Below are 21,426 nucleotides of genomic sequence, written 5' to 3' on the forward strand. Positions count from 1 at the left end.
GAGCGACAAATAAAAAGGAAGCTTGAAGACTATGGGCCGATAGACTTAGACACAATATTTGTCACAGACACAGCAGACCAATGGGTAGTAGAAGAGGAGGAGCCAATGTTGTACAAGAGAGCGTTCCTTGAGGCTATCGGTGAAGAAGATCTTGAAGAAGGTGATGAGCAGCATGAAACAGGAAGCAACCAGCCAATGTATCCACAATTCGTCGAAGATGTCGGTGATATTGCACCTAATGAAGAAAAGCGGGAAGGGGGTCTAAGAGAAAATGAGAAAGATGATGATTCTGAGGCCACTCTATCACAGCCATATTATTCACATATCGAGTTCCAACAGTGTAGGTGAGCATGAAGGATGGACAAGCTTCGAGGATTTTGGATTGGGAACGCAACAAAACACTAACACTCAGGGATTTGGGTATAGTCAGACGCCTGCTAATATGGATGATTCGTTTTTAGATCGAATCAAGAAAATGTCAAACGAATTCAATCAATGGCACCAGCGTGATCAAGAAGAACAATAACGTCGCCTGTCATTTTATTTTTAGATCGTATGTTACTAAGTGTATGCTTTATTGTAGTCCATGTATGTTGATATACTTATTTCATGATAATTCTGTGTTTATCCTTTTTTGTGATGTAAATTAAATGCTGAATAGTAGTTCATGTAGGGAAAGAATATATCAATATTCGCATATTCATGCAAAAACATGAAAATTCTTAATGGAGTACCTTCATTTCTTATTGAATTCCTAAAAAAAAATATTTATAATGAGTTTTAATAATTTTTTTCGAATTTTTTTGAAACTTTATTATGACCGATTCACCCGATTCTCAATCCGATTCACCGATCCGGATCGCTGATCCGCTTTTAAACCATTGGACGGGGGTATTTGCATGCGAAGTCCATTTTAGGAAGAAAAGCTTCGGTTGAGGTAAGTTGCATAGAAAAGGATGTTATTGGGGTTTATTCATAATTTACCCAGGAATCTCCCGGAAAGAGTGAAAGGGCTATAAAGCAACCAGCAGGCAAACGACCTAGGTTTTCAGGGTCTCTTCTCAGTTCTTGTGCTCATCTCTCTCTGCAACTACAAGGGTAAGCAGTTTTCGGTTCCCCAATGGATTCAATACTCTATTTTAATCTCCTAGGGCACAGAAATTGAAAGGATTTGATCTGATTCAGTGAGTGGATATTTTGGATTCAAGCAGCACATTGATTTGAATGAGATTTTTTTTGGTCTGATTTTTATTTTTATTTTTTATTTTTTGTGAAATTCTTGAATCTTTAAATAGAATCGGTGAATTGTCAAAGTTTTATGTTCGTAATCCTTCAAGTAGTTGATCTGCGGTATTAGTTTCAGAGGATTTCGTGGGAAAATGGAAATTAGACGGTCGTTTTGGATGTACAGTTTGAATCCCATGATATATTTATTTCAGAATTCTTTTATTTTGCAGATTTATTATTTTTTCCAAAAGTTCTTTTTTCCTTGATTATGGTACAAATTCGGCAGTATTTCAGTATTCTAGTGGTTAAGAATGGACTGTTGTACAAGTATTTGATTCTTTTCTCGGGGAACCTGGTGGGTTAGGATAAATCAAGTTCAGGCAAACTGCATGCAGAAAATGACCAGATTTCCACGTGATTGGTGAAAGAAATAGAAAATCCATGAAGTCATTGGATTATATGCAAAATTTATAGATTACTGGCCCATTAATTGATGTAGGAGCAAAGGTATAGAGTCCATGTTAACTGTGAAGTTTTTGAGGAGAGTAGAAAGGGAACAAGGTTGGTCAAATTTAACAAACCAGTTTTTGTGATCTGTTTTGGTTGGCCGGTTCAATGCCAATCTGTTGATCCAAATAATTCATTGTTTTCTACTTTTTCTTTCATAACTGTATTTTTATTTAAGTAGGCATACACCAAACCCATCCCCATATAATCTGGTTCTTTATTGAGTGTCCATGCTCTTGGTATGTACTATGGACATATTTCTAGTCCTTCCCAAGTGGAGCAATCAATGAAATGCTACTTCTCTATTATCTCCTATTAATGTGGTCTGTCAAAGAAAGCGCAATTCCATTTTTTGGATGATTGAGAATGTTGGCATTATAATGGTCGATGATATTGCATTGTAACTGCAGTGAATTGTATGTATTAGTTGTAGGCTGCTCGAATAATGTAGAAGACATTTGTGCCTCCTCTCAGTTAAAAAACCTACATCAAGAAACATGCATCATATGTGTATGCAATAGACAGATGTTTAGGTTCTTCTTGTTTTCCTCAGGGTGGGATGGCTGGAATTCAAACATTTATCATAAGTGTCACAGCCTTTATGATTGATCCGCTAAACTGAACTGAAACTGGTTTGGGATGTGAATATTCTCATATAGAACCTTTCGTATTAAAGAGTCATATGCGGCCATTATATTGCAAACATGTGAGAGCAGCCTTGTATCCAGTGTTTTTGAAAATATGAAACCAAGAATGGAAATGACAGGTGGCAAGTCTGAGATGGCTTGCCAGGTCCTGCGTTTGACCGGTCAAGACTAACACCATAACCACTTGTTTTACTAGGGACCCAGAAAGACTTTTCTAGACTTGGGCAGACTCAGCAGGACTCGGTCTAGATGGGTGCTGTTTGAGTTGGGATTATCTGGGACTGGCACCTTGCTGGTGCCCAGTGACTGAGGTGAGTCCAAGTTGGATTTGTCATGTTTTCAAATACTGCTTAGATGAAATAAGTATCTTGTTTTCCTGCTTGGATCATTATGGAACTTGTATTGTACTAGATGTGGAGAACTGAACTCTGGTGGTCCTTGTCTGATGCATGTCAAAGTCAAACAACTTTTTAACTCCAAAACCCCTCCCTTAAGAAAACCAACCCCTACAAAAGCAACTTAAATATGAAAGTAACCTATGAATACATGACCTTCATAGTTCATGATGTGCTGTCCATATATGTGTTTTAGTCGAACGGATGGTCTCCATTTTGATTCGTCGTGATGGGGATGATGCGGGCTATGGTCTTTTTGATTGTGAAGTCCAATCTTTTGTTTTTGAGTGCTTAGGTTTACAATTTCATATGAATATGGAGGCACAACAAAATGTGCAGTACTTGTAGCAAACTTTATTCGTCTCAGGAGCAAAAAATCTAGATGTTGTCCTGGACCATACTTTCCTAGAGATTGATAAAATCTGTGTAACAAAGGTTCAAGTGCCTTGAGACCTCTTCCTTGATGATTTCAATAGAATTTGGAAATGTTAATCCATTTATTTTTGTGCTTTAAGTTTATTTAGTGAAATGAGATATTTAAGGGTGTACCTTATTTCTGTTCAAACATTTCATAATTGTTGATGTATTTCTACCTGTGGTTTCACTGTTTTATGATCATCCAGGCAAGGCATTTCCATAACAATCCATCAACAAAGTGAGAAAAATGAGTGACAATCCTCACCCACTGCGTTCAATAGTTCTTGCAACAGCTTCGTTTCTTGGTGCATTATATAGTATTTCACTTGCTTCAGCACATTTCAACCGAGCTATACGGGATTGCAAAGATGTGAAAAGGGTGAACTTTCTTTACTGGTTCAGAGACGTATCTGTTCTCATTATGATAATCCTTATGAGCCTTCTCTTTGTTTGGAATTCTGTAGAAACCATCTATTGTAACCTGCAAAGGCTGTAAATGAACATGGGGCTTTGCATATGTAACCTTATTTTCTTTGTTTGGAATGCTGTAGAGACCATATGTTGTAACCTGCACAGCTTGTAAAGGACATGGATTTTACATATGTAAACTATGCCAAGGGAACACAACTATAGAATGGTCCCCTTTGTATGACCCTGTTGTCATAAATCCTTGTCTTTGTCCTACATGTGAAGGAAATAGGTAGACACTCTCTTCCTTCTCCTTTAATATGAATTACAATTGAGACTTGGCCCTTTTTTGATATGTTCTCCTGGTTTTAGGGTGCAACGTTGTCTTAATTGCCTTGGAAAGAGCCATAATGACTTGTAAGTTTTTGGTCTTTCAAAAATGTAACTATTCGTTTTCTTTTGTGGCAAATACCGTATTCAAATGTAGCTAAGTTGCTTTTCCCTCGCAAAGGTTTCCATTGCAAATTCACAGCATAATTACGGTGTTATGTGGTAATTTGATGTACTCCTTTAAGATATTAGTCATTGTATTTACTAGATTCATATGTCTGGTGCAGTTTTATATGCATTATGGTGTCATTTATTCATGTTAAAGGTATTAGTTGTTTGTTTTTATCTGTGCTTTGTAAAAAAACCATGGCCAAAAGTGAGAAGCAACTTCTTCTTCTTTGTTACTATTGTTTGTCAAACATTTTTCTTGAGTTCTGTTCCTCCATGGCCCATTGTATAGAGAGACATCCCACTTGCTTGAAGATTGCGGCAGACGTAATTTGCATGTTGTACTAACATGACCATTTTTTTTTTTGTAAAACACTGTTTTTTATTCATCATAGTTATCATATGATGCTGTATTATGCGTTACGTGAACCACTCCACACACCTTGTATACCCACGTATGCTGGCTAGTTAGATGTGTCTGCATACCCAGCACATCGCCAGCATACGCGGCCCTGACTTGTGGGCAGATATGGTGCCTTCTGTAGGGGCAAAATTGTAAACCACTTACATCCCGACAAAAAAGGGTGGATTTTGTTTGTTGGGGTGTGTGTGTCTTGGGGGTAATGGCCAGCTAGATGTATATGCATACCCGGCACATCGCCTGCATATGCAGCCCTGTCTTGTTGGCGGATTTAATACCTTGAGTAGGGGCAAGATTGTAAACCACTTACATCCCAACAGAAAAGGGGGAATTTTGTTTGTTGGGGTGTGTGTAAGTCTTGGGGGTAATGAGCCCTCCCTCAAAGCCCCTTGGGACCAATATTTGTTGGTTCTAAGGGGATTAGACTAAAAAAGGAAATAATTCTTCTGTTTTTTATTTTTATTTTAAAGTCTTCGATGAACTTTGTGGATTTTTTGGGTGAAACCTCAGGTTGACTTTTGCTATGTCTTGAAAGAATTTGGCTGGAGGTTAAACCTAGAAATCAAAATTTTCTTTTGATTTTAGAGTTGATCTCAAAACCACCATCAGTTTTTCTGGTGTAGTTGTCTTCTCTATTTTTTATCTCATTACTTTTGGTCTTTGGATGTTATATACTTGGGAAGTACTTTAAGACTCTTTAGTATTTATCATTTTGGCTATATTGTACATTGTACTTAGTTGCTAAATGCTTATTTAATACAAGTGCTTTGTTGGGATAATGCATATTCTTTTGTATTTTCTTTAATTTAATGAATGACTTGGATGAATTTATGTTACTTGTTAATCGTATTGGAGTATAGACAGAGAAAATGTCTCTATTACTCCCTATAAGTGACTCAACAATGTATACATTAGATACAAATACTAAATTGCAATGGCATCACATATATCACATATTCATGTTCTTCTTGGTATTCTTATATTTTTCTAACTTTTTTAAAAATTTATTGAATGGATTGGAAGTGATTCGCCCACATGGCTGCTGCCTTGAGGTGCATCATGCAGTGGATCCCCTTGTGCATCACATCCAGACCTTGCATGTGATAACCTTGTTTATTTAGTAAGCAGGCAGGCAGAAGGGAACAAACTATACGGTAGTGAGAGCCCACCTATGTGAGAATCTATATGAGTTCAATTCTCCTACGTTCTTACATCCACATGTGTATGCACACTCATGTTTTTACTACCATACGCAATAAATGTGTATTGTTGTTTTTTGAATCTAGTCTTGCATATATTATTTAGATGCACACACTCACACATGCATAATAATGGATGCCAATAATATAATGTCAGGTATTCCTTACTGAATAAATACACATAGTAGATTTCCTTTTTAATGCTTGTGAGTAAATTATAGCAATGTTGGGAATTATATATGCCAATTAGACTTCATGATGAATCAAGATAACTGAGCCCTTCTTTAAGCTTTCCATTGTTTTGTTTAACATTATGCAAGCAATCATGGATTGAATACTAAATATATTCCAATGGGTCTGCCAATGCTAAAAAACTTGAACTTTGGTGGCCTGACTTGGTCCTTGCCAAAACTGTGTTAACTTGACAAATGCAGCAGTTATATCTGAAAAGCATGGATGAGTTCTGCAAAATCTTGGATGAGTTCTGCAAATTTGTGAAGAAAAAAAAAAGTGTTTATATGTTTCAAATTTAACTTGTCAAAGTACTTTCTTAGCACTCCAGAAAATGTCTTTTATGCATAACCAAATAGTAAAGAACATTTGATTTTTTTATGTAAATTAGGAATCAGGTGAGCTGAGTTCACTGGGCGAGTTTTTCCAAATTTAAAAAATGAAAAATCCTTGGTTTCTTGTGGTTGACACATTTTTTCTTCAAAAATCATGTGTACTTTTTTTTCTTTTCCAGTTTGTAGGTCGTTTACTTTCATCGTTCATAGAGGCTCTCTGAATTTGCAGGAAGACAAAGCCCTTAGGCTTGGTGAAAACTACCCCATTGCCTAAGCATGCTTTCAAACCACAAATATGCAAATCCTTTTTGTCATAGATTTAACTAAGAAATTGATACATGCAAGATATTCCTCCAAGATGCACTTAGGTTCTGAGCTAGAATTATCGATAAAGATGATTCTAACAAGATATGGTGCTTTGGTCTAAAGTAAAGATCCTGGTAACTTTTTGTGCATTAATGGACAAGATCTTCCAGCCTTGCTTGGATGGGTTTGTCATAGTAATGACATTGTGGTACACAGCAAGGATTACAAGATCCTGCATTGCAGCAAAATGACTGTGACTTTTCAAGATCCTTAGAAAATATAGCTTTATCCTGGGAGGGAAATATTCTCCTTTAATGAGAAAGAGTGCATCTTTTAGGTCATGGGACTGGGGACGGCAAGAATCCAATGCATACTCAGAAGGTCATTGCTCAATAGGAATTAGAGTCCCAACCAAAGCAGCTCAGGGTAATAGGCTTTATAAACTGATAGCTATCTGCTGTGAGTGATTATTTAATAGGACAATGTCATGCATGGTATTTGTTGGGGCAGCGCCAAAAATCATTTGTTAACTTGGATCTAGCTGTCATGGAGGAATAAGATTTGGGTTACTTGATCATTTTAAACTTTTGAGGTGAGCATGGATGCATCAAACTCCTCACTGAAGGGTTTTTGGTGTGGTGGTATGAGGGCCCCTTCCTTATGAAGTTGGTTGTAATTGAAAGACGGTATGTGGTTTTGAGAAAGATGTCACAAGGTATCCCCTTCCCTATGCAACTGATATGATTAAAAGGAGGTACACGGTTGGGAGAAAGCAATTACATCAAAACATTAGGCAGAACTTCCTTGGCTTAAAGTTTTAGTTTGTTATGGACTGGTCTAAAATGACTGCATGGTTAGTCCACCTAAAAGAAGCTCAATCCTGACATACAGGCAAACTTGCTCGGCTCAAATTTTCTCTTTGTTTTGAATGCGGGCATGGTCACTCCACCCCCACCCATAAGAAGCTAAATCCTGGTGAGTTTGGCATACTGCTGAAACATGAACTTGAGAGAGCAAATGAGGTGATATATATTTTAAGTAGAGTAGCTAATCTATTACGGCTTAAACTGGAGGGTGCAATGAGTAGAAGAAAAATTAAGAAGCCATTAGCATTTGTAAAGGGTCATACAAGGATATTGTGGTAGCCAATCTGCTGCAACAGGCTAGGGATGGGAAGATTTGATGGTTTTGGACAAGCGAAGGGGGCTCTTGACGATGAATGATAACAATCTGTCCAATGGGGAAATTTAAGGATATGAGATTGGTTGGTCACGTATAGCATTAATGGTAGTGGTGCCGCCTCAAGCATGATATTACTAGCTACCGCACATGTGCTGTGATTTCGGAGTGTAAGTCTAGACTCGTTTAGGGTTCCAGGAGAATAAGATGGAACATGCTCTGGCAGGAGGTATAGTATTACACTTGATGCAGTTCTTGAGAGGCCATGCTTAAGCATATCCATGGGGTTCATCACCATGTTGCCCAAAAATTATTGATGATGGGTCCATGTTTGTAGTGGTAAACATGTTTCTGAGTATGCCTAGGACAATAAGGTTGTCGTGAAGTATGTGGCGACATATTGTGGGCCCCTGGCAAGCATCTAGGAACCTTAGATTCATAGGATGATCTTAAGTAAATGTGTGTTTTTTTTTTCTGGACTCCTAAGTTTAGAGTTGTACTTTCCTATAAGCTTTAGCCTTAAACTGGTCAACCAGTGGAGGGAATAAATCATTTTTGTAATGATTGCCTTGGGAAAATTGTGATGCGCAACCAGAAGGATCCGGTGTACATTCTATATTTTAGCCCATCTTTTTATATAAATAGCAGTGTGAGTCTAGAGAGTGTAAGTCTAGACTCGTTTAGGGTTCCAGGAGGATAAGATGGAACATGCTCTGGCAGGAGGTCTAGTATTACACTTGATACATTTCTTGAGAGGCCTTGCTTAAGCATATCCATGGGGTTCATCAGCATGTTGCCCAAAAATGATTGATGATGGGTCCATGTTTGTAGTGGTAAACATGTTTTTGAGTATGCCTAGGACAATAAGGTTGTCGTGAAGTATGTGGCGACATATTGTGGGCCTCTGGCGAGCATCTAGGAGCCTTAGATTCATAGGATGATCTTAAGTAAATGTGTTTTTTTTTTTTCTGGACTCCTAGATTTAGAGTTGTACTTTCCTATAAGCTTTAGCCTTAAACTGGTCAACCAGTGGAGGGAATAAATCATTTTTGTAATGATTGCCTTGGGAAAATTATGATGCGCAACCAGAAGGATCCGGTGTACATTCTATATTTTAGCCCATCTTTTTATATAAATAGCAGTGTGACTCTAGAGAGTGTAAGTCTAGACTCGTTTGGGGTTTCAGGAGGATAAGATGGAACATGCTCTGGCAGGAGGTCTAGTATTACACTTGATACAGTTCTTGAGAGGCCATGCTTAAGCATATCCATGGGGTTCATCAGCATGTTGCCCAAAAATGATTGATGATGGGTCCATGTTTGTAGTGGTAAACATGTTTTTGAGTATGCCTAGGACAATAAGGTTGTCGTGAAGTATGTGGCGGCATATTGTGGGCCCCTGGCAAGCATCTAGGAGCCTTAGATTCATAGGATGATCTTAAGTAAATGTTTGTTTTTTTTTTCTAGACTCCTAGATTTAGAGTTGTACTTTCCTATAAGCTTTAGCCTTAAACTGGCCAACCAGTGGAGGAAATAAATCATTTTTGTAATATTGCCTTGGGAAAATTGTGATGCGCAACCAGAAGGATCCGGTGTACATTCTATATTTTAGCCCATCTTTTTAAATAAATAGCAGTGTGAGTCTAGAGAGTGTAAGTCTAGACTCGTTTAGGGTTCCAGGAGGATAAGATGGAACATGCTCTGACAGGAGGTCTAGTATTACACTTGATACAGTTCTTGAGAGGCCATGCTTTAGCATATCCATGGGGTTCATCAGCATGTTGCCCAAAAATGATTGTTGATGGGTCCATGTTTGTAGTAGTAAACATGTTTCTGAGTATTCCTAGGACAATAAGGTCGCCGTGAAGTATGTGGTGACATATTGTGGGCCCCTTGCAAGCATCTAGGAGCTTTAGATTCATAGGATGATCTTAAGTAAATGTGTGTTTTTTTTTTCTGGACTCCTAGATTTAGAGTTGTACTTTCCTATGAGCTTTAGCCTTAAACTGGTCAACCAGTGGAGGGAATAAATCATTTTTGTAATGATTTCCTTGGGAAAATTGTGATGCGCAACCAGAAGGATCCGGTGTACATTCTATATTTTAGCCCATCTTTTTATATAAATAGCAGTGAGTCTAGAGAGTGTAAGTCTAGACTCGTTTGGGGTTCCAGGAGGATAAGATGGAACATGCTCTGGCAGGAGGTCTAGTATTACACTTGATACAGTTCTTGAGAGGCATTGCTTAAGCATATCCATGGGGTTCATCAGCATGTTGCACAAAAATGATTGATGATGGGTCCATGTTTGTAGTGGTAGTAAACATGTTTCTGAGTATGCCTAGGACAATAAGGTTGTCGTGAAGTATGTGGCGACATATTGTGGGCCCCTAGCAAGCATCTAGGAGCCTTAGATTCATAGGATGATCTTAAGTAAATGTGTGTTTTTTTTTTCTGGACTCCTAGATTTAGAGTTGTACTTTCCTATAAGCTTTAGCCTTAAACTGGTCAACCAGTGGAGGGAATAAATCATTTTTGTAATGATTGCCTTGGGAAAATTGTGATGCGCAACCAGAAGGATCCGGTGTACATTCTATATTTTAGCCCATCTTTTTATATAAATCGCAGTGTGAGTCTAGAAAGTGTAAGTCTAGACTCGTTTAGGGTTTCAGGAGGATAAGATGGAACATGCTTTGGCAGGAGGTCTAATATTACACTTGATACAGTTCTTGAGAGGCCTTGCTTAAGCATATCCATGGGGCATGTTGCTCAAAAATGATTGATGATGGCCATGTTTGTAGTGGTAAACATGTTTTTGAGTATGCCTAGGACAATAAGGTTGTTGTGAAGTATGTGGCGACATATTGTGGGCCCCTGGCAAGCATCTAGGAGCCTTAGATTCATAAGATGATCTTAAGTAAATGTGTGTTTTTTTTTTCTGGACTCCTAGATTTAGAGTTGTACTTTCCTATAAATTTTAGCCTTAAACTGGTCAACCAGTGGGGGGAATAAATCATTTTTGTAATGATTGCCTTGGGAAAATTGTGATGCGCAACCAGAAGGATCCGGTGTACATTCTATATTTTATCCCATCTTTTTATATAAATAGCAGTGTGAGGAGTCAAAATTCTGATAAATTTAGGAAGCACGTGTGCTGCACGCCATTTTGGAAGGCTGTACCGGGAGGGGTTCTGCTGCCCATTGATTAACCTAGGAGAGCCAGATAAAAGCAAGCATTTCTGAGGCATATGAGGGGTCACCATTTGAATGTAGAAATTGGCCGGCCATAACACAACTCATGGATTATGGCTTAGATTTAAGATGTTTAGTAGGTGCATTAGTGAATTGTTTGGGTCATTCCCTATGTTGCTGAGGGTTTAAGGCGTCTTGCAAGTTTATGCTATTAAGGCTTTGTTAGTGATACATCTGGTCTTTATTTCAAGTCACAACATGTATCACATCCTATGATGTCGAGGTATTCAGAGTGAGCTAGACGGTGTGCATTCCATGGCTTTTCTCTTTCTGTTGTTTAATTAATGAAACACATCAACTACTATGTAATTTCTTTGGACAATTCATTATTGATGGCTCACAAGCGGCACTTACACAATCAGATGGGGCTGGATATCATAGATTTATTGTACCTATGCCGATTTTTCCTTCAAAGTTCTCGAATGTCAAGAAGCCTTCATGAAGATTCACGAAATAGTGAAGTACTCTTATTTTATCTTCAGCAATTGATTGGTTTGCCTGAGTTCTCTAGGTCGTGGTCCTCCAATAGGGAAAATTACATTATTGGAAGGATTCATGGAGGACAATTTGGAAATTGGCTTAGGCTAGATTTCTAGACTTTCTATTAGTACTAACAAGCAATGGTTTTTAGCTCCTTTTGGGTGTAATTTTTAGACACCTAACTTAAAGGGAAGATACGAAATCAATGGTCAAGATTAAACAGCACTTAAAGGGAACGTTTGTCAAGCACTTGTGAGCTTAATAGACGCAAGGACCCAATGAGAGGTCAATAAATGTGATCTCAAAGACAATGTCTGCAAGATCATATCGAGAGGTCTAATATAATGATTCAACGCCTGATATGCCTTGAAAGCCCTAACAGTCGGTCGCTATTCGCCATAACGGCCGGACCCACTCAAATATTGACAAGACATCTGAATATGAGATCGAGCTAGTGGATCTATGTTCCCAGGTCGTAATATACCTCTTTACATAATATTACAGAATCAGAGTGATTGGGTTGAGTCCAAAAGTATTATTAAGTGGGACCTCCCATTCATTTATTGACTATTTCTTTTTTGAACGGTAACATACGACTCATCATTGATTCAAATGTAAAATACAAGATGTTCAAGCACAGACACAAGATTACATAAATAAAGTAACCAACAGAGAGGGAGTATGAACTTCTCTGACAAGAACATCGGTATCTTCATTCGCCATTCTATAACAATGTTGGACCGTTGCTATAGAGGTTGACAAAATATCCAAAATTTGATGAAAAATAGTCCTTAATCTCCAAGGAATATGGGCCTTTCTCTTACTCTAGGCAATAACATTTGCCTAGTCTCTTTCGATAATCAGGCCCCTTTCCAAAGTGTTTAGTAATTTCAAACCTTCTAGTAAATCTCGTGCTTCGGCCTCATTTGCTGTTGTGATACCACAAGGACCCGAGTAAGAAAATATAATGTGCCCCAAATTATTTATGATGAGACCATCATAGCTAGCTGGCCCTTGATTGACAAGTGAACTTCCATCAAACTTAAGTTTGAAGGAATTCATTGGTGGTGGTATCCAAACAACCTCACTACGAGTGTTGGTGGTAACACTCATAGTCGCCATTGTCAAGGGATTGCTAATGATAAGACTTTTAGGAATAAAGCCACTATCCTTATGTTTAAGGAATCAATCAGTTGCAACTGCCAAAATATTCGATTTTAATTTAGACAGATATGTACTTATACTATCAAAGACTCTTCTATTTCTTTCCTTCCATACACTCCAAAGAAGGCTAACCCAAATAGATCTCCAAAGAATAGTTGCCATATTTGAAATATCGGGTGTGATCTATTGGTCAAGAAGAACTTTGACATTTTAGGGCAAAGGTAATGACAGATTGAGGCATTGTCGAGCCCAATGCCAAATATATGTAACAAAAGAGCATGAGAGGAAAAGATGTTGCAAAGTTTTATCTCTATCTTTGCATAGAATATATACATTTATGATAATAAACCCCTTATTTCTCAAGTTGTCAACAGTTGCTAATTTATCTTGGCTCATGATCCATAAGAACAGCTGTACTTTAAGAGGCACATGCAATTCTCTAATCTTGAATAAACCAACATCCAAGTCTCTCCAACAATCATAAAATAATAGATTGTAGGGTCACTTGATCGAAAAATCTCCCAAAGGGGTAAGATCCCAAATAAAGCTATCAGCCATATTTGGAGTCAACTATGTGTCATTCAATAATTCCAACAATGTTTGATACTCCTCAATGAATCTGTCTGTACCTCTCTTGTACTTGCAAGAAATGAACCGAATAATATTAGTATAAGTGCCCCCACTAGCCTCTTTGATGCTAGTGGGTTTAAAGCTTTTGAGAAAACCTCAAGGAAAAGGTAACTTAACGGGTCATTTCGAATCTATTTGTCAAACCAAAAGAGAGTGAATTTTCCATTCCCTACTATTTTTCGGAATTGCCTTAGATACACAGATATCTCATAGCTAATACCTCTCCAAACATGAGACAAACTTGTCTTGTTTCTTGGACTTTTAATGAGGCCAAAGTTCAATTCCATTCCATATTTCTCTCTCAAAACAAGCCCTCAGAAAGACTCAGGTTGTGTATGGATCCTCCACCACCATTTTACTAGAAGTGCCCAGTTCATATGTTTCAATCTCCTAACACCCAATCCTCACTCTTTCATTGGTCTACAAATTTTTTCCCAACTCACCAGATGAAATCTTTTCTTTTTTATGTCATCTTCCCACAAGAAATTTTTCATAATTCTCTCTAGTTGCTTTTCAACTTCTTTTGACATATTAAATGAGGACATAAAATATACTGGGAGGTTGGACAAATTGGATTTAATCAACGTATATCTTCCTCGCATAGAAAGTGTTTTAGCTTTCCAAGTGTCCAGTTTCTTGTCAAAGCTCTCCACCACCGGATCCCAAATTGATCTTGAAGGCCTCGAATCCACTAAGGGAATTCCCAAATAAGTACAAAGTAAGGACTCAACCCCACAGTCTAATAAATGTGTCATTCTTGATACTACCATTTCCGGACAGTCAATACCAATGACTTTGGTTTTACTCAAATTAACTTTTAGTCCAGTTGAGAGTTCCACACTTTTCAAGAAAATCCATAAGCAAGTGATTTTTTTAATCGTGGGATTACATAATATAATGGTATCATCAACATACTGTAAATGTGGTACTATATGACCATTATTACCAATATTTACTCCTGATATAATCCTTGGCACTGTCAATCCATTAAGCATGACACTAAAACTTTCAGCTACTAAAGTATATAAAAATGGTGAAAGAGGGTCTCCTTGTCTCAATCCTCTTGGTCCTTTGAAAAAGCCTATTGCTTTATTATTTACAAGAACTAAAAAATGGGTAGAAGACAGGCAACCATCAATCCACAATCTCCACCTTGAACGAAAACCCATTTTAGCCATGATACTTTGTAGTACCCCCCAATCAGCCTTATCATATGCTTTCTCAAAGTCTAGCTTACAAATAAGGCATGGTTTGTCATCCTTAATTCTTGAGTGGATACATTTTTGTGCAACCAAAACACTATCCATAATTTGCCTATCATTCAAGAATGTTGATTGTGGTCCTTTAACCATGTGAATCATCTGGTCGCAGTCTATTGGCTAAAATTTTTGCTATGATTTTATATAGACTACCAATAAGACTAATAGGCTGAATATCTTTGATCTCCACAATGACATTTTTTTTTGGAATTAAAGCAATAAAAGTGGAATTCATGGCAATATTAATTTAACATCTCCAATAAAATTCTTCAAATAATTAAACAATATCATCTTTCAAAATATCCCAAAAAGATTGAACATAGCCATTGGGTATCCATTTAGTCAAGGAGCCTTATCTTGCCGGGGCCAAAGACTGCATCTCTGATTTCTTGCTTTTCAAATTTTCTCTTCAACCACTGAGCTTGTTCTAACGGCAACCTAGTAAAAGGTAGATCTTGAATGGATAGTTGCATCCCACGATGCCTCATAAGATTTTTTGAAATGATCAACCGACCCCCTTTCAACCTCTGACATGTTGTCACAGTCTATTCCTTCAATACAGAGGTTTTGAATTGAGTTACCCCTTTTCCTTGTATTAGCAATATAGCATGGAAGAATCTCGTGTTTTTATCTCCCTTCTTGAGCCATTTCACACGAGATCTTTGTCTTCAATGAATTTCCTCCAAATTAAGCAATTGTTTATACGTAACCACCCATAAGCTTCTGTCTCTGAATTGATCATGTGTTAGAGGACCTTCTATAAACTGAACATTATCTAGCTCCTCCATATGAGACTTTGCTGTCCCAATTGTAGATTGTAAATCTTTTCAAACATTCATCTTCTATGTAATAATCCTTAGTTCAATAGTTGGAGGTTCTTTGAAATTTGGAAACCTTTTCAACCATTAATGGTAGTATTTTTCCAGAAATCTTCAATCAGGCTGAGTAAAGATCTATCTGATAGCCACGCCAATTCAAATCTAAACGGGGACGGTCTAGACAAAAAACCATCAGAGTTAAGGAGAAGAGGGACATGATCAGAAGAAATAAATTGACAGCCTATAGAGAGAGAGAGAGAGAGAGAGAGAGAGAGAGAGAGAGAGAGAGAGAGAGAGAGAGAGATAGAAGGCATCGACACTTTTCAAGGTTGATGAAGAATGAAATGGGATAATGCAACTTGAAAAGGAGAAGACTCGAGTGGCATGTGTGTGTGAGAGAGAGAGAGAGAGAGAGAGAGAGAGAGCCCTATTCAAGCCCTAGCTCCATCCCAATAGCCTTGACAAACTAGAAAACCAAAGCAAGCCAAGGTATTTTGGTTTAACTAGGCAATATGAAGCAGGGTGTTGAGGACTTGTTTATAGAAATATGCCCTGAGAAAGCCAGGGAAATATGATTCCCTTTCAGTGAGCAGGAAGCTGCAACGCGAGGCATTATTGGGTCTTGCTGTGACTCCTTTTGGAGGGCGTTGTGGCGTATGATACATGGCACTGTAAGGTAAAGAGAGATGGTGAAATGTAGAGAGAGAGACATTGTAGAGATGGGGGTGAAGCTTTCTACAAGGGTTTGTGCAAGGGTTTGATGCTAGGGAGGGCCCCTAGGGTTTCACACTTGTGCCAGGGTTTGTTGCTTGCGCAAGGTTAAGCGTGCAAGGGTTTGCTATTGTAGATATTTACTTGTGCAAGAGTTTGATACTGTAGAGATTTGCTTTGGCGTGCAAGAGGAAGAAGGTTTTCACATAGAGAGTTCCCCTGTAGAAATCTAGAGAGAGAAAATATTTAATAGATGATTATGGTATGTGGCATATGGCAGCGAGACTAAAAAATTACGCAGATAGAAAGGGGAAGCTCTTATAGGGGGTTTTGATGAATGGGTTAGTTTTGGGCATTGAAGGGTAGAGAGACGTGAAGGGGACTTCAAAGGCATCAGAGAAGCGGGGATGCCATTAGGAAGACTTGGAATGAGAGAGACAGAGCAGTGAGAAATACAAAGAAGAAGGGGTGTTGATTTTAGGTCGAGCTTCTTGCCTCCTCTTACAGGGTAGTGTGTTTTTGCTCTTTGAAACTTCATTTTTATTAGCTCTAAAGCCCTAGCTTGATTCAATTTTTGTCTGAATCTGGATTGGTTAGTTTGGTGCTCTGGCTTAGTTCCAGTTGTTTAATGAATTTGATCTTTGAATTTACTTGTTTCATGGTGGATATGTATTTTTTTGAAGAATTTTGTGGGTTTCTCTCTTGGTTTTGGAATATTTATGGTCTTATAATGGCTGCTTGCTAGATTTGGCTGGATCACTATGGGTTTTGGTATGCTTTGTGAGTTTTTTCACTGAATTCAGTGCTCTGTTATGTCTTTTTTAAGATGAATCTTTGTTGCATTTGATTGATGGGTTATGCTGCAATTTTTGGGTGCTTAAACTTCTTAAGTTTTAATATAAGGACGAAGTGTGGAACTGGAAATTGTTAGGAAAAGTTTGTGGCTTGAGTTTTTCAGAGAGGACAAGCAGGTGATACAGTAGTAGTGGCTAGGAAGTGGTGGTGTGGTGATAGTGGCAATTGTGTTGTAGAATGATGAAGAGTAGAGAGTGCATTCTGAGAAGAAGATGGAGAAAAGCAGTGTCTTATGTACGTTCTCCTTCGAGTTCTCATCTCCATAGGAACCCCACTATTTTGGTTCGAGATGACATCATTAAAGAACGAGAAAAGAGAATTCAATCAGCAGTGATCATGACTTTCAAGGAGAGATTTTTGGAAGTACAGATGTTCCAGGACTTGGTTGATAAGACTTGGACTAAGACCCCGAGCTTGTGTCGCTCGATCCCAGGAGGTAAATTTATTTGCTTTTTGGGTTCTTGTGAGGAAGCTATTAAAGTAATCGATTAGAGATGGCGCTTTCGGGGGGCTGATTTGGTTGTAAAAAGATGGGTCCCCGCCTTAGAAGCCTCCTTGATCAAATCTATGTGGTCAGTTGAAGTCTATGATATCGGTTTGCAGTTTCTGGTATTCCAATCATTGTTTGGGCATCTGACGTATTTAAAGAGGTAGCAAACCTATGTGGTTAGCTGATCAAGGTTGATTGGAATTTAACCAGCTATCATGCCCTTGTTTTCCTGGTAGAAACTAAAAGTATAAATCACCCTAAAGAGGGTATCCTAAAGATGGGAAGTTTTGATTTAAACTTGTATTTAAAGAGATTCGAATTTAGAAGGGAGGTTTCGTTGAAGTCTCTTTTGAAGATGTAAAACATAGCCTGAATGGTGAGCAACATGTTAATAGGGATGATGGTTCCCAGAAGCCATTATCGTCGGTCTCAAGCTGCAACAATGGAGTTTAAAAAATCGACAACAGATATCATTGTCAAAAATTTCGTGGGAGGGCAAATTCAGGCCATTCTTACTCTGCCACACCATCTCTCAAAAGGGAAACGTATCATTAAAAAATGAGTTGTTAAATTTGATGGAAACATTCCAAAAATTTATGCTAGCCAAAATTCATATCTTTTGGAACGCAATGTTATTCTCTGCCATAACTGGTTTGAAACTTTTGGAAAGTTTCCCTTTGGAAGTTTGAACGAGTGGCCAATTAATTCCTTCTCACAAACTTCCATAAAAGATAAGGAAATTCTATAGCTTTCAAAAGAAGCACTCATCCCAAAGGTAATCCAAAAGAACACCATTGTTGAGTTTCAAGCTGACTCTTTCTCTGATGTGAGTAGAGAAGAAATATGAAGAAGAAAAGATGCAGCAGATGAGTCTATTTGGGAGGGTTGCTTCCAAGCAGTTAAAAACACAAAAGAAGGGAAAGTTTGTTGAAAAACCAGTGCTGGTTTATAATGTTGAGAGTGAGGAAGAAGATAGGGAAGGAAGATCTGCCCTTTCTACCTATAGTGATAAACTTTGGAAAAATCTTGAAAGTGCTGTTCTTGATGACAGTAGTCGAAGCCTCAAAGAACACGAGCTAGAAGAACCTCTTATAGTTCCTTCGATTGCTATGAGACCACTGAGTGATGATGAAGTTCCTATAGTAGATAATTTGAGGGATATGATGACTATGATAATGTCGATGATGGTAGGTCCTTAGTGTTCCGACATTTGGAAGTTGGTATAGTTTTGGATGCAATTAATGTGCGTTATGGTGACTCTCTTGACGCCATTACAGATACCATAAAGGAGGAGTATAAAAAGGAACTAGAGGAAAGACTTGTTGGGAGCAAAATTCAGAAATCCAAGAAGAAAGGAAGGTTTTAATGAGAGCTTGACAATTTGGTATGCCATATTAACTATGATCGCGGTGAGGTAAGTGCTTGTCCTCGTGCATATTTTGAACCTTTGATGCCTATGTTTGCTGATCCTTCAAGGGTCACCAAACACATAGATGTTTATCAATGTATATGAAAGTGTTATGTTGGAAGGTTAGGGGCCTCAATAATGCTTAACACAAGAGAAATGTTCTTTCTTTTTGCAGAAAGGAAATGCTTGATCTCTTGCTTTTCCAAGCAACTAAATTGGAGACCCTGACTCTTCGTACTACCAGACTGGTTTGAGGAAATAGCTGTATAGATTTTTTGGGAGTAGATGCGTCTGGTTCTTCTGGTGATATTTGGGTCCTTTAGGACCCTTTGGTTTTGAGTGCTTTAATCTTGGTTCTAAGAAATGCTCTGCTCAATTCTTTTTTTTTTTTTTTCCAAAGAGTTGGGTTGTTAAAGGAAGCACAGTAGCAATTTTCACTAGTCAGGCAATAAAAAATTTAATTTTCCTCTTGTAAATTTAATTTTCCTCTTGCCAGGTTATAGAATAGCTAGCAAGAGGAAATTTAACCTCGAAGCTTTCGAGGGATGACCTCACTTAAAAACTGTAATTACGAAAGATCTCCCAAAGTTTCGTATGTTGCATATATACCCTCTGTTATTTTTTCCTCTTATGTTTCATTACCTCACCTAGAGATTGAAAATCCGAAGTTACTCTAATTTATTTAAGTGATTTTTCACATTGGAAATTGAAAATATGAAGTCATTCTTAACTTTAGATTGTGTGAATATTCGAGGATGCAATGGATATCTCAATTACAATGCAACTTCGGATTTTCAATATCCCTAGGGATTTCATTTTTATTCCCTAAAAACGAGTTTAGAAAAGTAAATATGACTATGGATGCTCAAAATCCAAAGTCATTTGTGACTTCAGATATTCAATCTTTAGGGTTAAAATTCGAATATATAAAAAGACAAACAACAGGATATGCATGTAAGATGCAAAAACAAACAAAAGTGATATTCGATCTTCAGCCCCCTAAAATTCGAATATATAAAAAGACAAACAACAGGATATGCATGTAAGATGCAAAAACAAACAAAAGTGATATTCGATCTTCAGCCCCCTTTTGTTTTTAGAGAAAAAAAATTAAGGGGGATATTTATAATTACAATTTTAATAGGATATACAGGCAACTTTTTCTCTTTTTCCTCCTTGTTTCTATGCTAAAAACGGAATGTCTCACCTGCCAAAATTGAAATGAATGTGGTCTACATTCGGTATCAAAGACCCTATTCTTTTTTTTAGAGTTCTCAAAATTTGCTTACGAAATGCAACTGCCATCGCTTTGATCCACATCTAGTTCTGTGGAGATTACATGTGGGCGCAATCCTATAACTTCTATAAATTTCTAGGATCCTTTTTTTTGTTTTGTTTATGTTTTTGTTATTTTTTTGACATGTTAACAGTGAGAATGTTAGTGAGGCATCAGCCCAATAACTACCATGCTCCAACCCTAGTAGTTCACTCCGAAACTATATTTTGTAAATTAGTGTTAGGTGAGTAAGCGATTCATGATTCATGGATCTGCATTGATTTTCGAGGGATTTAGGACCTCCAATGCTTCTCAAGTCAATCAACATAAACTCATTTTCACATAGAGCTGTAAAAACATTGTGCCTGATGATGATGTGAGAAACTATATTTCTGTATATTTGGGCTTCATGCCCCATTAAAGATGTATTTCAGGGCTTAATGATCAATAGAAGCTTTGATACAATCAATACTTCTTCCCATGGAACAAAGCCATTTTAATTCATCCAGAGAACAATACATGAAGAAATTTCCTGTATCCATCACCAACAAACAACCTCGCAATGAACAATCTCATCCAGCCCTCAAAATAGTTTAAGGATCACATGAATGTAAATAAATTCAAGTAAATTCTATGTATGGATCCTCTCGAACTCTCTCTAAGGGGAGAATTACTTGGAATTTACTTGAATTTATTTACATTCATTTGATCCTTAAACCATTTTGAGGGCTGTATGAGCTAGCGGATTGTTTGTTGCGAGGATGTTTTTTGGTGATGGACACAGGAAATTTCTTCATGCATTGTTCTCTGCATGAATTGAAATGGTTATGTTCTATGGGAAGAAGTGTTGATTGTATCAAAGCTTCTATTGATAATAAAGCTCTGACATACATCATTCATAGGAGCTTAAGGCCCAAATATACAGAAATACAGTTTCTCACGGATGATTATTTGAGAATTAAAAAGAATGATTAAAAGAAACTACAAAAGACCTTTAAAGGGTTATATATTGTTTTTCCTTTTTCATATGGAAAAAGTTTATATAGAGTCGAGGCTCTAAACAATCAAATTAGAGCCCACCTCAAAAATTTCACTAGAAGGGGTTGTTTTGATGCTCAAATATCCTCAAATTGACCATCTTGTAACATATTTTTGGGCCGTCAATTGTTTTAAAGATTTTCAAGTTTTCATAGATTTGCTCGATCTACACTATTTTTGAAGCTTTAAATTTTATAATTAAAGATAAAAATATATTTTAAGGCTATCACAAAGATTTTCAGTATTGAAATCATATTTCTCGATACTATTTGAAGGTGG

The 21,426-nt window shown here is 37.5% G+C and overlaps 1 protein-coding gene across 2 annotated transcripts; it reads left to right on the forward strand.

Moving 5' to 3' along the window:
• Positions 1-906: 906 nt before the first annotated feature.
• On the forward strand, positions 907-19,766 carry LOC105420524 (plastid transcriptionally active protein). Of its 2 annotated transcripts, XM_011624498.3 has the most exons (5): positions 909-1,098; positions 3,400-3,572; positions 3,745-3,893; positions 3,974-4,018; positions 19,009-19,766. In XM_011624498.3, the coding sequence occupies exons 2-5, from the start codon at positions 3,441-3,443 to the stop codon at positions 19,085-19,087; spliced, it is 405 nt and encodes a 134-aa protein (XP_011622800.2). In that variant the 5' UTR covers positions 909-1,098; positions 3,400-3,440; the 3' UTR covers positions 19,088-19,766. The 2 variants fall into 2 exon arrangements, 1 of the variants encoding a protein (XP_011622800.2); XR_016055352.1 differs by lacking the exons at positions 3,974-4,018; positions 19,009-19,766 and adding an exon at positions 2,578-2,692 and having other exon boundaries at positions 907-1,098; positions 3,400-3,860.
• Positions 19,767-21,426: the final 1,660 nt, after the last annotated feature.

The sequence above is a fragment of the Amborella trichopoda genome, chromosome 5 (assembly GCF_054954075.1).
Source record: "Amborella trichopoda isolate Santa Cruz 75 chromosome 5, AtrichopodaSantaCruz75HAP2 v2.0, whole genome shotgun sequence".
NCBI lineage: Eukaryota > Viridiplantae > Streptophyta > Magnoliopsida > Amborellales > Amborellaceae > Amborella > Amborella trichopoda.